The following is a 15,633-nucleotide window of genomic DNA, read 5'->3' on the forward strand; positions in this document are numbered from 1 at the left end:
GTTGAACTTGGAAAGAACCTTTTTTGCAGAGCATTACAAGTGACACTGCGTTCCATGTTTTCCAAAAGTCTGGTGTCATGTTTCCACCACTATCCCAGATGCTTGGTGATATATATACTTGTCACTATACCTTGCATTGAATGTTTAAAGCCTGAGGTTTGGCAATTCACCTACAATCAATACTGTTCCACTAGAAACTATGGTCTGATGTATTAAGGGTTTTTACCCATTCTCTGTGGGTAAATGTGATGACACATTAGGAAAGATTTTTATGAAACCAGCCATTTTACCTTTCGCCGATAGGTAAAATGGCAGAAATCGGTGAAAGAATCAAATGCAGCCAAAATATCAAATATGAGTTTGATATTTCCTGATTCTCTATAGTTTATAAAATAAATAAACTAGACATAAAACATAAAACTACACCCTGCATCTTTAGACCAAAGGCCACAAAACTGAAAAAGTAAAAGGAAGAAGAAACAATATTTTAGTCTTTCTTACTGCTACTTGTATAACAAAGTTACATTGTATTGACCCCTTTCAGGAAGAAAAAAATAACTTTCACTCTCTTTTTCCTTTCTTTGAATGGCATTTAGGTTGTGGTTGTCCAGCTGTTTTTTCAGTGTTTATATGTTTTTACCGGTGAGGGCTATTTTTTTTTCAGTGGGGTTTCATCAGTTATTATAGGCTTAAACCTAAAACCCCACAGCCTAAATATAGTTTTACACCAGTCCAAAACAAGATGTAAATAAAGACACGTGCAACTTTGAAATGTTTATTTCTAACGCCATAATCTCATGCACAGTACCTTAAAAAATACAACCAAACATATTACGCCCTTTACTGAAGAAAACAAACTTGGACCCGCTGAACCCCGACAACTACAGACCCATTACAAATTGACCTTTCCTGGGCAAACTGATAGAAAAAGCAGCGTTCGCCGAGATGTCACAATTCATTGAAGAGAATGATGACATACTTTCAGATTTCCAAACAGGATTCCGTCCGGGAAGAGGCACTGAATCTGCCCCCCTTGTCATCTGGGTTGACCTAAAGAAATCAGTTCACCGCAACGGGGTTGCTGCGCTACTCCTCTTGGACCTCTCAGCTGGCTTTGACACGTTTGACCATGACACTCTGAAACGAAGACTTTATGAAGCCGGCATAGAAGTAACTGCTCTAGACTGGATCACGTCCTACCTTCGAAACAGAACTAATGTCATCCACACCCCAACTTTCTCGTCCAAACCGTACTCCACAAAAGCAGTGGTCCCTCAAGGTTCTATCATCTCGCCCATGCTTTTCAACATCTACATGAAGTATTTACCAGTACTGATCAATAAATTTCACCTCACGTGCTACAACTATGCAGATAACACGCAAATACTCCTTCAACTGGAATGCCCCAAAGATATTGGAAAATCCCCAATTTTCAGCTGTCTCAGAGCCGTGGATCAGTGGATGACTTGGAGCCATCTCAAATTGAATGCTTCAAAAACTGAAATACTCTTGTGTGGCGATTGCAAAAATTACAACCCGCTTTCTGCATGGCCTGATGAACTGGGATCACTGCATAAAGTATCAAAGGAAGTAAGAAACCTCGGAATTACCATGGACTCCAAGCTGTCGATGAATGTCCAAGTGAATAAACTAGCAATTTTCCGTCATTTGGGATTTCCACACAAGGTCCAAGCTACCATCTCCCTTGTTCTATCCAAACTTGATTACGCCAATAGCCTCTACCACGGATCACCTTTAACGACCATGAAAAGACTACAATGGATTCAGAATTCGGCTGCCAGACTACTCTTGCATATCAAACCACGAGACCACATCTCCCCTGCCTTGAAAGCCCTGCATTAGTTACCGGTTGCCAGAAGATCCACTTTCAAGCTGCTTTGTATTACCCACAAAGCAATACATGGAATAGGACCACTCTTCATCAGGAATAAAATCACTAAACACATTCAACAAAGGAACCTACGCTCTAAAGGAGCACCTCGCCCCAAAATGCCACCATACAAGAAAAAAACCATGGGTGGCACATCCTTCTCTGTTCAAGCAGCCAAACTATGGAACTCTTTACCCCCCAACATAAGATCCACCGACAACCACCTTATCCTCAGAAAACTACTGATGGAGCAAGGATTCGCACGTACAGCGACTTGCTTGGATCAAGAACCTCAAATAATGTTAATAAATGTAATCAACCTGTTCATGTTACTAATATTTCACATTTTACATTACACGGGGTGTCCCAGAGAAGCTTGCATATGTGTTTTCTCATCCTAATATGCTTGCCACTGAGATGGCTGCTGCTACGCGGGAATTTCTTCTGCGCATGCGTCAGTCATACCCATGTGACGTGACGTACTCGCAGTTCTGGTGGAATCTTTTGCGCTTGCGCATTAGCCATTATAATGGCTGCTTTGTGTTTTCACATGTCGAAGCTTGCACTGCTGCTTTTGCAATACTTTTCCTTTTGCACTAATCCTAAATGCTATAGGTATTTTTAAGTAATGAGAGTTATATAGGGATTCCCTGGTGTACAGTGTACTAATTTATTTCTATGTTCTAAATTGTTTTCTTTTACTTTTCATGTATCGAAATCCTGGGGCATGAGCGATGGGAATACTCCATGTTGAACTGCCTTTCTGCGCATGACAGTCTTTTGCCAGAGGATGAACTCTGTGACATTGAACGTGCGCCAACCCAGAGGTCTCAGCCAAGATGTGCCTGGGAAGATGCACCTTCGCCTAGTAGAAGAAGCTGAAATATACTAAATGTATCATAATGTATAATTTGAATGGATTCACCATTGTTACGTGTAAAAGACATGTCATGGGAACCCAAAATCCAATAGGCGGGTATGAAAGATTCAAATGAGAAGCTTGAGAAAGTCGAAGCCTAGTTGATGTGATGACCTGTCCTTTCTTTTGACCAATTAAAATTGGGGATTCTTACACTTGCAACATTTGGGGGGGTGGTACACTGACCCAAAAACAGTATAACTAGCCTAGGTTTAGCTAGAGAAATTGTCCGACTTGTCCGAATAGCTGACCTGTCACTGACCTAACGCACTCAATAGCTGATCCTGAAACAGAGATGCTGCGGAGCACTCTGTCCGTAATTTCCAGAGACCCAAGCAGGGTTTTGGAAACCTTAAGTGCTGGCGGAGCACATTGCTGGGGAATTCGTTAACCCAATCGGGGGTTCTGACTGATAGCTGCAGAGAAGGTGTAGCGCAGGCGTTGCAACTGAACTGCGGGTGCTGGTCTTACCTTGGTGGTCCTGTCCTGATCCTAATCTGGCTTTTCTGTCCTGTCCTGGGGTTCCATTCTGCACCTGCTGGCCTACTGGCGACTGTATTCCTTGGGGTTCCTACGGTCCTTAACTGACCCGTGGCCAGGGTTGGTCTCCACACCGTGCTAGGTAAATATAAAGCTGTTAGGGAAACACACTTGCACCTTTATCCCTATCTTTGCCTGAAACGTTGGCTAAATCGTAAATTGCATATGTCCCTTGTTCTTACCCTACCTTTTTATGATTACTGAAATCGTGAAAGTGCTTACATTTAGCTTGTTCCAATTCTTCCCCTACCTTATAGGTGAATAAATACTGTCTCTGAATAAATAGATGTTTCTTCTCTTTACCCACCCTTTGAATTAGAAGTAATTGCTCTGAATATTAGCATGTTCCAGTCTTACCTTCCCTATAGCTACATGTTATCTTCGAATTTCCTATAGACAGATTAAAGTTCTTTTGCCTTACCCACCTTCGAGGGGTAAATTTAAACTATGACATTCTAGCATGTTCCTTATCTTTCCTGTTGTTGGACCTGCGATGGGCAAGCCCAGCACAAAGGGGGTAGCTTGGCTCAAGTGACAAGGCAAGTGAAGGCTGTAGTGTTAAGCCGGCTCTGACCCAATAATAACTCCTTGTACATCCACACCAAGAAGAAGGACACCACACCACTGCTGTAGAAAAATACGATTCCTTTATATAAAAGTTATTTGTTGTAAATAGGGTTGACTGGGAAAGCACATATACATTTCTTTTGGTGATATAGTTCTGGTAATAAATAGTATTAATAAATAGAATAACTTCAGGAATGAGTATCACAATAAATATCACATTAAATATCAGAATAAATATCAGAATAAATATCAGAATAAATATTGGTTCATTTAAATAAACAACCACACGTTTCTTCTGGTATCGCTGCCACCAATTAAATACTTTAGAATCTTTACATCTGCAATACGTTTCAAATGGGAAAGATAACTCTTACAGTTTATGCTGTTTTCAATGACCAGGTATATGGCTTCTCTGACCACAAAATAAGGTTTGGGACTCTTTAATAATCACTCAAGGCGTATGCGCGTATATCTAGAAGGCAAGGAAACACAGTAAATACATCATTTGCACTCGGCGGTCACCGGGATAGGATCTCTGCTTGGCCGGTGAAGTCTATGCGCGCCTATGGGCTTTAGCACCACTTGAGCACAGGAGGCACCAGTTCAAAGTCATTAGGCTGACGAACGGGCTGCCGGAGAGGTCACACAACCTTCGCGCACAGTCAAGTAAATGCCGGTTCACAGTTCCTTCACAACGCTGCATTCACTATGAGGAAACGGGCCCACCTCACATCGGCTGCAATCAAGATACGATTCAGTCCGGCACAGCACTCCTCTCGCTAGCGACGGGGCTCTCAGGGGCTCCACGGACCTCCCTCCGACTTCCGCATTCAGGGTGGTTCCCGCCCACAGCTACAGCTCCCGGGTCACTGGGGAGTGGCAAAGACGCTAGTCCCGCCCAACGAAGGCCGGCCTTTCCCCGCCCCGGCGCACCACCTCACCTTCAATCTGCGCAGGAAGCGCTCTACGCTGGTGGGGCTCGGAGACGTCCGAGCTCCCCTCTAGAGGCACCTGTCGTGAAGGGGGCACAGCTGACGATCGCGGTCGCGGCGAACTTGCTCCCGCCTCGCGACTCGATAAATCGACCACAGTTCACCACCGGGGGGGGGCGGAGAGGCACACGAATCTGGCCACAGTCTTTGGGGGCAATGAGGCACTCGCTGGGCAGGCGCTGTAGGCGCTAGATCACTTCTCACGTAGCTGACTGGAACGCCAGTCAGACACAACGCCAGCAACCCTTTGCTGCTCTACTGCCTGTGCTACCAGCCACCTCAGGGGTCAACAGGGCAGGTGTCAATCTGGTGTCAAGTCTGGAATCTCTTAATCTCCTCTTCTCTAGTCTAATCTAAAATGGCCGCCAGGGACTGGGCCTTATATAGCCTTCTCTGGCTGTGACAATGACATGGCACTCTTGAGGGGTATTTAGGACACTCACAGCCACCGTACTGGGGTTCTAGAGCAGCCATTTTGTGTACCTGAGGAAAATAAAGGAATTCCTGTCAGAAATGCGCGCCAAACAAAGGGCGCCAAAACCTCAAAAGGCCAGGGTTCATGAAGGTTCCAAGGGGAGTCACTTCACATGAGGAAAAAGGGTGTCCACCATTTTAAGTTCATCTATACAGGTTGACAATCCCAGTTTGTAATGCCACAGGTTTGGGCCAGGCGCCTTGTAAATAGGTGCCACAAACCTTGTGAGCAACTGGGCGTCAAGGAACATCTAACCCCATGAGACAACACATAAAAAGTCCTGGTAGACAAGCGACACATTTTTGGAGGTACAGGAGAGCAAAAGAAATCATAGTGGTGAGGGGCCTCTCAGAAGCAGACGGGTCTAACACGCGTCCCCCCCAGCTGAAAGTGGGGAGAGCTACCCAACCCCTTGTGAGTCCTCAACACTAAGGCGGAAATACCTGGAGAGACCGTCTGCATTGGCGTGGTCAACTCCGGGCCGGTGTTCCACCCGAAAGTCCATTCCCTGTAGGGAGATAGACCACCTCACAGTTTGGGATTTTCCCCCTTCATTTGCATGAGCCAACGAAGGGGTCGGTGGTCTGTCTGAACAAGGAAGTGTGTAACAAACAAATATGGTCGCAGCTTCTTCAGTGCCCAGACCACCGCAAAGGCTTCCCACTCGATGGTACTCCACCTCTGTTCCCGGGGAAGCAGTCTTCGTGACAGAAAGACCACGGGCTGATCCAGACCTTCTTCATTGAGTTGCGATAGCACCGCCCCAATGCCAATGTCGGATGCATCTGTCTGGACAATGAACTCTTTTGAAAAATCTGGAGCCTTCAGGGTGTCGAAGGCTCGCTGGCAAGCCTCCGTCCAAATGACTCTCCTGGGTTGCTTTTTGGCCGTGAGTTCTGTAAGGGGTGCCACGATAGTGCCATACCCCTTCACAAATCGTCTGTAGTAACCTGTGAGGCCCAGGAAGGCTCGGACCTCAGTCTGGGTCTTGGGGGGTTTCCAGGCCATGATTGCCTCAATCTTCGCCTGAAGGGGCTGCACCGTTCCCCGGCCCACCAAGTGTCCTAAGTACACTACCGACCCCTGTCCAATCTGACATTTGCTGGCCTTGATCATCAAGCCAGCCCGTTCCAGGGTCTGGAGAACGGCTTGCAAGTGCTGCAAGTGATCCTCCCAGCTGCTACTGAAGACAGCTATGTCATCCAAGTAAGCAGCAGAGAATGACTCCATCCCGGTGAGGATCGTGTTCACCAGCAGCTGAAAAGTGGCAGGAGCGTTCTTGAGCCCAAAGGGCATGACGCAAAACTGGTAGTGTCCATCAGGTGTGGAGAAGGCTGACCTTTCCTTGGCTCCATTAGACATGGGAATCTGCCAGTACCCTGCAGTGAGGTCAATGGTACTGAGATATTGGGCAGGTCCCAACCGGTCAATCAATTCATCCGCCCGAGGGATCGGATGAGCATCCGTTTTGGTTACCGAATTTAGTCCTCGGTAGTCCACACAGAATCTCAATTCTGGTGTGGTGCCAGGTGGGGCAGCTTTAGGAACTAACACCACTGGGCTAGACCAAGGGCTACTTGAAGGTTCGATGACTCCTAGCTCCAGCATCTTAGCTACTTCGCTTTGGATACTGGCCTTCACCTTGTCAGACAGCCGGTAAGACTTTGACTTCACAGGTGGGCTGTCCCCTGTGTCCACGTCATGGGTACACAAGTGGGTCTTACGCGGGACAAGGGAGAACAGAGGAGCGAATGACCCCAAGACCTGGCGACATTCCTCCTGCTGCTCAGGAGTCAGGGTTGGCGAGAGTTTCACTCCGTCCACTGACCCATCCTTTTCTTGAGACGCAAAAAGGTCGGGGAGAGGCTCCGTGTCCCCCTCCTCCGATCCATCAGTCACCATAACCAACATGACTTCGGGCCTCTCGTAGTGGGGCTTGAGGCGATTGGCATGTAACATCCAATGCGGATGCCGAGGGGTCTTTACGTCCACCAGATAGGTAGACTTGCCCTTCTTCTCCAATACCTCGTAGGGGCCTGTCCAACGATCCTGGAGGGCACTCAGCTCTCCAGGCTCCATCACCCACACCTTCTGGCCAGGCTCCAACTCCACTGGGTGAGCGTTGTGGTCATACCACGCTTTCATAACTGCCTGACTGGCTTCCAAGTTGTCAGAAGCTTGCTTCCACAACTTAGCCATTTGGCTTCGGAAGGCCAGCATGTAGCTCACCACATCCTGGGGAACTTTCCGGGGAGACTTTTCCCAGGAGTCCCTCACCAGGCTGAGAGGTCCATGTACAGGGCGCCCGTACAAAAGCTCGAAGGGGCTGAAGCCCACTCCCTTTTGCGGCACTTCCCTGTAGGAAAAGAGCAAACAGGGTAGGAGGACGTCCCATTTCCTCCGCAGGCTTTCGGGTAGACTTCTGATCATACCCTTCAAGGTTTGGTTGAACCTTTCCACAAGACCATTGGTCTGTGGGTGATAAGGAGTGGTGAACCTGTAAGTCACTCCACACTCCTTCCACATGGCCCGCATATATGCTGACAGGAAGTTGGTCCCCCTGTCAGACACAACTTCCTTGGGGAATCCCACTCGGGTAAAGATCCCCATCAGGGCCTTGGCCACTACTGGTGCAGTAATGGTTCTCAGAGGAATTGCCTCTGGATACCTTGTGGCGTGATCCACCAGGACCAGGATAAACCTGTGACCGGATGATGTAGGTGGATCTAGGGGCCCAGCAATGTCGATGCCCACCCTTTCAAAGGGGGTGCCAACGACGGGAAGTGGTTCCAGGGGAGCCTTCAGCTTCGTTCCTGTTTTCCCACTGGCTTGGCATGACACGCACGACCGACAGTATGTGTCGGACGCCACCCTCATTCGAGGCCAATAAAAGTGGGGGAGAAGCCGGGCAAAGCTCTTGTCCTGACCCAAGTGTCCTGCCAAGGGAATCTCATGAGCCAACTCTAATAGGAAGGCTCGGTAACACTGTGAGACTACCAGGGCCCGTGCCAAACCGTGCACTGGCGCCCTGGGTTCACTGTAGAGGAGACCATCCTCCCAGTAAACACGATAGTTCCCAGACTCGTTACCTGCTGCCTGGGCTTCAGCCTGTTGCCTCAGACCCTCGAGGGTGGGACATTCCCTTTGTCCCTTGCTCAGTTCCTCCCTGAATGGTCCTCCTTCCACTCGCCACTCAGCGGGGATAGGCAAGTCCTCCAATGGAACCATGTCCTCCTCCGCGGACTCCGGGTCCACCTCCACAGGTGGCCTATCCATCTCACGGGGCATGGACATCGAGGCAGGCTCCTCCTGTCCTCGAAATGTTCCCTCATCAGCACCTGGGTGGGCCATTATTCCAGGCTCCAACCCACGCGACTTCTCCTCCCGAGCAGCCGCAGACCTGGTACTCACACAGGCCCAATCAGGTGTACCCAGCATCTCAGTATGAGTCCGGTATTCCACCTCCTTCCAAGCATTGTGCTCCATATCATTTCCCAGCAGACAATCGACTGGCACGGCGAGGCTTACGGCAACTCGAAGTGAACCTGCAACCCCTCCCCACTCAAAGGGAACCTCGGCCACAGGATAGTGGCCCATTCTGCCGTCAGCCATCGCGGCTGGATGAAGTACGCCTGGAATCACCTGCTCTGAGGACACCAGATGACTCCTTACCATAGTCATACTGGCTCCTGTATCTCTCAGAGCTTCCCCTCTATGGCCATTGATGAGGACCCATTGCCCATACTTGGTAGTATTTGAGGGCACCTGGATCTTTGGAACCATCTCCCGATCACCCAGGGACACTAAGGTGACACCCGCCCATTCCCCCCCCTTAACTAAGGGCATCTCCTCCCCGAGCCCTACACTAGCGACTCCCGGGGCCTTTCCTCCAGTGGGAGGGGGTGGTCTCTTTGGGCATTTCACGTCTCCCTTATAATGTCCAATACCACCGCACTCATAGCAATGGATAACCCTTGGCTGCTGACTCTGGCCAGGATTAGGGTTCTTCTGCGGGTTAGCCTTAGAAGTGGAGAAGAAACTTTTCCCCTTAAAGATATTTTGGGGGCCTCTGGAGAACTCCTGCTTCTTGTTATCTCCCCCCTCTTTCTTCTGGGGAGCGCCCTGTCCGGACTTCTGAGAATCTCCTCCCGTCCCCTTCATGGACACTCGGGTACTTGCCCAAATGTCCGCCTCCTCAGCAAGCTTATGGGGGCAAGTAAGTTTGCTGTCTACCAGGTGTTGCCTCAGCTCGGGAAGACATTTCTCAAGTAGATGTTCCTTGAGTATCAGGTCGTACAACCCTCGATAGTCCTCCACCTCATTACCTTGGACCCACCCATCCAGGGCTTACTTGGCAAAATCCAGGAAGTCAACCCAATTCTGTGAGCTCAGCTTGTGGCTGACCCTAAACCTTTGCCGGTATTTCTCAGGGGTCAACCCAAACTTCCGGATGAGCGCCACCTTCATGGCGGGGTAATTAACCTGTTCCTCCCGGTCTAGGGCCAATAGGGCATCCCTACCTGTCGGAGGCATGTACCGGTGTAATCCACCACCCCAATGCTTCTCATGGATCTTTAGCACTTTGTACTTGAAATTGTTTTCTTACGCTATGTTGCTTTGTCAGAGATTGGCTATCAAAGGCTATGCGAACCTTAACTATCTATATTTTAATGGCTAGGTATTGCATTCAGGTCCTTGTGCTTATTTCATTAGCTTAAAGCATTGCACCAGCTTTCTCTTATGATGTTTTAAATGACTATCTACTGTTATATAGCACTTTACTGTTTTTGTTTTTGGAACTATCATTCTGATGCATTGTCACAGGATGGATATTTCTGTATTGTGTATTTCCTAGGTAGTGCATTAAGGAACTTACTTCCATTGCCTTCGTTTAAAGTACTGTATCTACTAACTTGTATGGCATATCGCCACTCAGGTTACCATAAGATACATTATTTTTGTAGTTTTTTAATCTCTTCTACTTTAACGTTTGTGTGACTGGAGGAGTGCTTGTGCCCTGGGCTGGACTATAAGGGTACTTCATAGGGTATAATGGAATAGTGTTTTACGAAATCCAGCTTGTATTCATAATTTTTTTTACTGTATTAAAATTCCAGTTTAATATTGGTTGAATTTGGCAACCAGGATACATATGCCTGCATCTGGGAGGCCTATGCCCCCTTCTGTTTTTAGACCGAGTAATGTTGCTTTAGGTGTTTTATCATTCCGCACAAGCACCAATGTTTTTATCATTCCGCACAAGCACCAATGTTTTTGGGGGGGATTTGAGGAATAGTTCATATCAGGATCCTGAGTGTCAGCATCTGGGGGGCATATGATAAATGGGGTTTAACAGTCATTTTCAGGTGCACTATCCTCTCCATCCAAGATATTTCTAACTTGCCTCAGTGTGGAGTGGGGGATATTGCTATTCTACAAGTCCTTTGTCTTAGGTGATATGTTAAAGTCTAGATTTTTAATGGGATCCCAAGCTCAGATTTTGTACTCTTTTAATCTCCTGTATTTCAACTGTAATAACCTTTTACTTACCGGTTAAAACCTTTATGGCTGGATCTATTTTCTCACACGCATCCTCTCCCACCATCCATTTTTATTGATGAAGTTCAAGAGGTCAAAGTCCACGCAATCCACGAATATGTAGAGGAAGCTACCATTTCTTATTGACTATGAGGATTACCCTTCTAGTGAGCAATCATGGGAAGCTACTTTTCAGTTCATGCTCCTGTGTTGATCTGACAATTTTTTAAGAAATTCTCAAACACACCCACAGTATCAAAAGGGAGGCATACTGTTGTACTATGGCTGTGGTTCCCGTCTCTCCCAGTTTTTAGACTTGACACATGGGCAGCCACATTTTGGGAAGGAAAGGCATGATGCATGATGGCTGGGGTTTTCCTCTGCCTCTTACCTGGCAATACCTTCTTATCTGATGTGCTGCCATCCATCCATGCTCTCTGAGGGGCAAACAGTGATATCAGAGTCTTCTTTTGCCAAGCATTCCGTGGGCCAAGTTTCTCAACCTACTTTCCCAGTCCAAGATGGCTGACTTTTTATCAATTCTGTTATACAGGATTCCAATTGGATGGTCGGTTTGAATCATGGACTACTTCCTGCTCCTCTCCCTATATAACGAGGAGCATTCTTAAGTGTTATTCTTCATTGAGTTCATTGCACCCACGCCTACTTTTTGCCCTAACTTCTTAGATTTCCTAAGGATTACTCAGTGTCATATTGTAAGTAGCTCCTCCATTGCTCCTTGTCCACCTTAAAGGCTCCTTTTCACTGGATTTCTGGAGCTTTTTTGCCTTTGCCCTTTTTTACTCCTTAGGGCTCCTTCTAAAAATCAATGGGCTTGTGCATTACACCAGCATCACCATGGCTACTGGAAGGGGTCGGCCTTAACTTTGGCAGATGAAGACCAGAAGACTGAAGGAGACTTGACGCCCTGCCCTTGACATATGTTGTCCTTGTTGACAAAGACTCAACTTTTAGGCTAACCATTGATGAAGCAGAAGAGTACAAAAAATAGGTATCTTAATGGACAAAATGGGAAAAATGAGCAGATTCAGATCACCCTTGAACTGAGCTAAATCTGAACACTTTGTTCCATCTTGATCTGCTTGAAACACCAGTCAACTCCCTCCCAACAAGGCAGAGAGACATTTTCTGTCTGTGCACAAGTGCATCTCCGACTGAATTACTCGCAGTCCCCAATCCCAACTGATGAGGCTTTTCTTAGAATCTTCTCTAACAATCTCCAACCCTATAACCAAGCCCTCTTCTATAACGCCCTGCTGCCCTAATAGCTAGCACTATATAAGTTCTTGATACAATAGGATATCTGTTAGCCATTGTGAAAGAAGAAGCTAATGGAAATGGCTAAGTCTGTGCTGTGGAAGAAAGATAGAAAACCCGTTGGGTTTTGCACTTGTGTTGCTGTAAAGCCATAGCTTTAAGCACCTCTTATAGCTTTTCTGGGACAATTGGCTAAACATTTTCTGCATGGCAAAATAGCACAGTACCTAGGGGCAGATTTATGAGGCCCTTGCGCCACGTTTACGCCGCTGTTGCGGCACGCAAGGCGGCGTAAACGTGGCGCATCCCTACGAACGATTTACAACGTGACGCATCTAGGCAGATGCGTCACGTTGTAAAGCCCTGCGCCGCTTGTGGGCGTTCCTGCGCAGGGTGGGCGTTCCGGGGCAGGTGCGCCTCGCAAAAGTGGCTGAGTGAAATCTATAAGATTTCACTCAGTCACTTTCAGGCCAATGCTGTGTCAAAAGCCTGTGCCTGCTTGAAGCAGGCGTAGGTCTTGACGCAGCATTGTTAAGATGGGGCACCCCCGAGCCTTGCTGGAGCTGCGTCGCGCTTGCGACGCAACTCCAGCAATGCGCCACCTTTACGGCACAGATGCGTCACGCATCTGTGCCGTTTTTGCCCCATGGTGCGCCGCATTGTAAATGCGGCGCACCATGGGTGGCGGAGCTGTGGCGCACTGTGACGCACATTAACTGGCGCATCCCTGGGGATGCGCCAGTTAACATAAATCTGCCCCCCAGTATTTTGAAAAGGGGCTACATTACAAAGTGATTACCACGTTAGGACTCAAAAAGTGGAATAAACACTGAAAATGCTGTTTCTGCTCTGATTCCTGCACATTTTCGCAGGCAAAATGTCAGAGTGAAATAACATAGGAATTGCATGTTTTATGGCAAAAATGGTAATGGCATACCTATAATGTAGCAGAAGGTCAAGTGGGGCATGTAAGCACTAAGAGGACATAGATTCACAAATAACCAACCACAAAGCAGCTGAAACCACAGGGAGAAGAATGGAGGTACCTGAATTTATGCCATAGAAGAAGCGGCCAATAAGAATCATCTCAAAGGATCCTGCCATCTTGCTGAACCCAATGACCAGTGATGCCCCAATTACAAGCACGTTATTCCACTGCTGGGTTTTCTTCCTGAAAAGACACATAGATTATGTAATTTCAGCATTCCACTGAAGTCTTCTAACTCACAATCTGAACATGGAGGCATTGCAGCAAAAATAATTTGAGTTACAGGAGTGATATCAGGCGAGACATGCAAGTGGTCATGGTTCACAAACAAATGACAGAAAAAAATTCCTATATCCCCTGTGGGGCTTAGGTAGAAGCATGTATAACTCAGTGGGTGACATATGCACACCGGCTTGTGGAATGGTAAAAAAGTGTAATATAGTTTTACCATTGACAAATGGAATTTTGGAGAAATCAAACAGCAGTATATTAAATGTTTCCTAAGGTACTTTGTATATCATGAGCATGCCACTGTTTGTCTACTTCAGAAGGCTGTGAGACAATGAACTATCTAGCAGAAATACCAAACAGACCTAGTACCCAATCCTCCAACAGCACATGGCCAAAGGCTGTGTGAAGCAGGGGCATTGGCTGCGGATTTCCCAAGGTGGTTGGGCATATGGTTAACTCCCTGCTGCAGGTGACCTTCAGCAGCTTGCAGTGTGTGGTTGGCCAGAAGTCCTGGGGCATTCCCAACCCACACCCCCCCCTGAGCGCACAAAGCTCAGCAGACAACCTCGCACCCCGCCACCAAGCACGCAACACCCAATGGGTATCCTTTGCACCTAGTCTTCAGCAGTATGGAGCAATGGGTTGACCTTGCCTCCAACCCACTTTCGGAGGCCAATCCCTAATGTGCGTGGCCTATGGCATGCCCAAATGTGGCATTTCACAGGATGTGGTCTATGACCAAATGTGGCATTTCACAGGATCTGGTCTATGACACTTTAATGTTTTTTGGTACAACAAGTCTGTTTCTGTGGCACCACAATGATGTCCTGGGTACCTCAGTACCAGTCACTGTCACCATAGTACTGGACCCCAAAACAATGATTTATTTTATTTGACTTAAGGGGCAATCCCTTTAAGACTCCCCCACCACATGGTTGTGTTGTCAGGGTTTGTTCACCCTGCCCCCTTATGGGCTTTTTCAATTTTTTTTTCAGGACTCAGGGAGTCCTGCAATGGCAGCTGCAATATTTTGTTCAGAGTTTTTGTCAGCCAATCAGATCACTCGGTACCGGGGTATTGCTACTAGTACTGCGGAATCAAAATGCTGATGAGAGAAAAAGCTCCCTCAGACCAATCAGGAGGCCCTAATATTTGGTACTGCAGGACTCCTGTAGGACCAACCATCAATATATACCTAACTTTTTCTGAGCGTAATCCTGTTCATGCTCAACCCAAGCCTCTCTTTAAATGCTACTTTCTCAAAAACAGCGGAACAGATTTACAACAAACCACAATACTTTTCTGAATAAAGATGTCTGTTTTTGCAAAATTGGCTGTAATTCTGTTCAGTAATTTTTTTCTGCATCAAATGTATTATTTCCCATGTCGTTAACATAGGAAATCGTACTTTTGAGAAGCAACCCCTGTTTTTGGCCCTACTTGAAGGATCTGCATTGCTCCTGCCATTCCATAGGAAACACTTTACTTTTTATCCCCAGGGAGCTGCACGTCAGCAACTCCTTGGGGGTAAAAAGCCATGCCGGCTGCCTCATGATCTCCAACCAGCTGACCGTGGAGAAGTGTGGCTCACCGATTAGAGCGGCAGACCCTGAGGCAGAGGTCTGGCCCGGGACCAGGGTTCAATTCCCGACGCGGCAGGGACTTGGGCTCAATGTCCACGGACTCGATAATTCTCGCCTCGGTGCCTATTCAAATCATGGGTCCCACTCTGCAACTCTGGGCAATAGCTTGCTTAATCTCCACGACGGCCCTGAAAGCGCTAGGATGCCTGGCCTCACCTTGGAGGTGCCCAGTAAGTGGGGATCTCACAGGGAAAGCCAGGAAGGGTTCCACAGTGGTATACAGCGCCAAGATACCTTTCAGGTGATAGTGCGCTTTACAAGTATGCACACACACACACACACACCATGCCCTGAGGATGTGGTCCCCCTCCCTTTTTCTCTTTTCTCTTTAAAACAAATGAACTGGCGCTGGGGGATGAGGTCCCCAGGCCACAATAGGCCTGGGGAGGGGGGCTGCTTGGTCCACTTCCCTTTCTAACTATAAATAAAAAGAAAGGCTTAGCCCTGCGGGATGGGGCCCCTAAGGCCAAAATTGGCCTCAGGAGGGGGACTGCATGGTCTCCCTCCTATTTTTCTATTTTTTTTTTTGTTTAAATGTGTCACGGAGAAGTGGTTCCAGGGGCCCAAAAAG

The 15,633-nt window shown here is 47.5% G+C and overlaps 1 protein-coding gene across 1 annotated transcript in view; it reads right to left on the reverse strand.

The window, feature by feature from the left end:
- Positions 1-15,633, reverse strand: part of LOC144791551 (solute carrier family 2, facilitated glucose transporter member 11-like) — a 275,527-nt gene that overhangs the window by 227,765 nt on the left and 32,129 nt on the right. Inside the window, exon 3 of the mRNA XM_078666268.1 lies at positions 13,247-13,371. Coding sequence (XP_078522394.1) covers positions 13,247-13,371 — 125 coding nt within the window. The remainder of the gene's footprint in view (positions 1-13,246; positions 13,372-15,633) is intronic.

This window comes from Lissotriton helveticus, chromosome 11 (genome assembly GCF_964261635.1).
Source record: "Lissotriton helveticus chromosome 11, aLisHel1.1, whole genome shotgun sequence".
Taxonomy (NCBI): domain Eukaryota; kingdom Metazoa; phylum Chordata; class Amphibia; order Caudata; family Salamandridae; genus Lissotriton; species Lissotriton helveticus.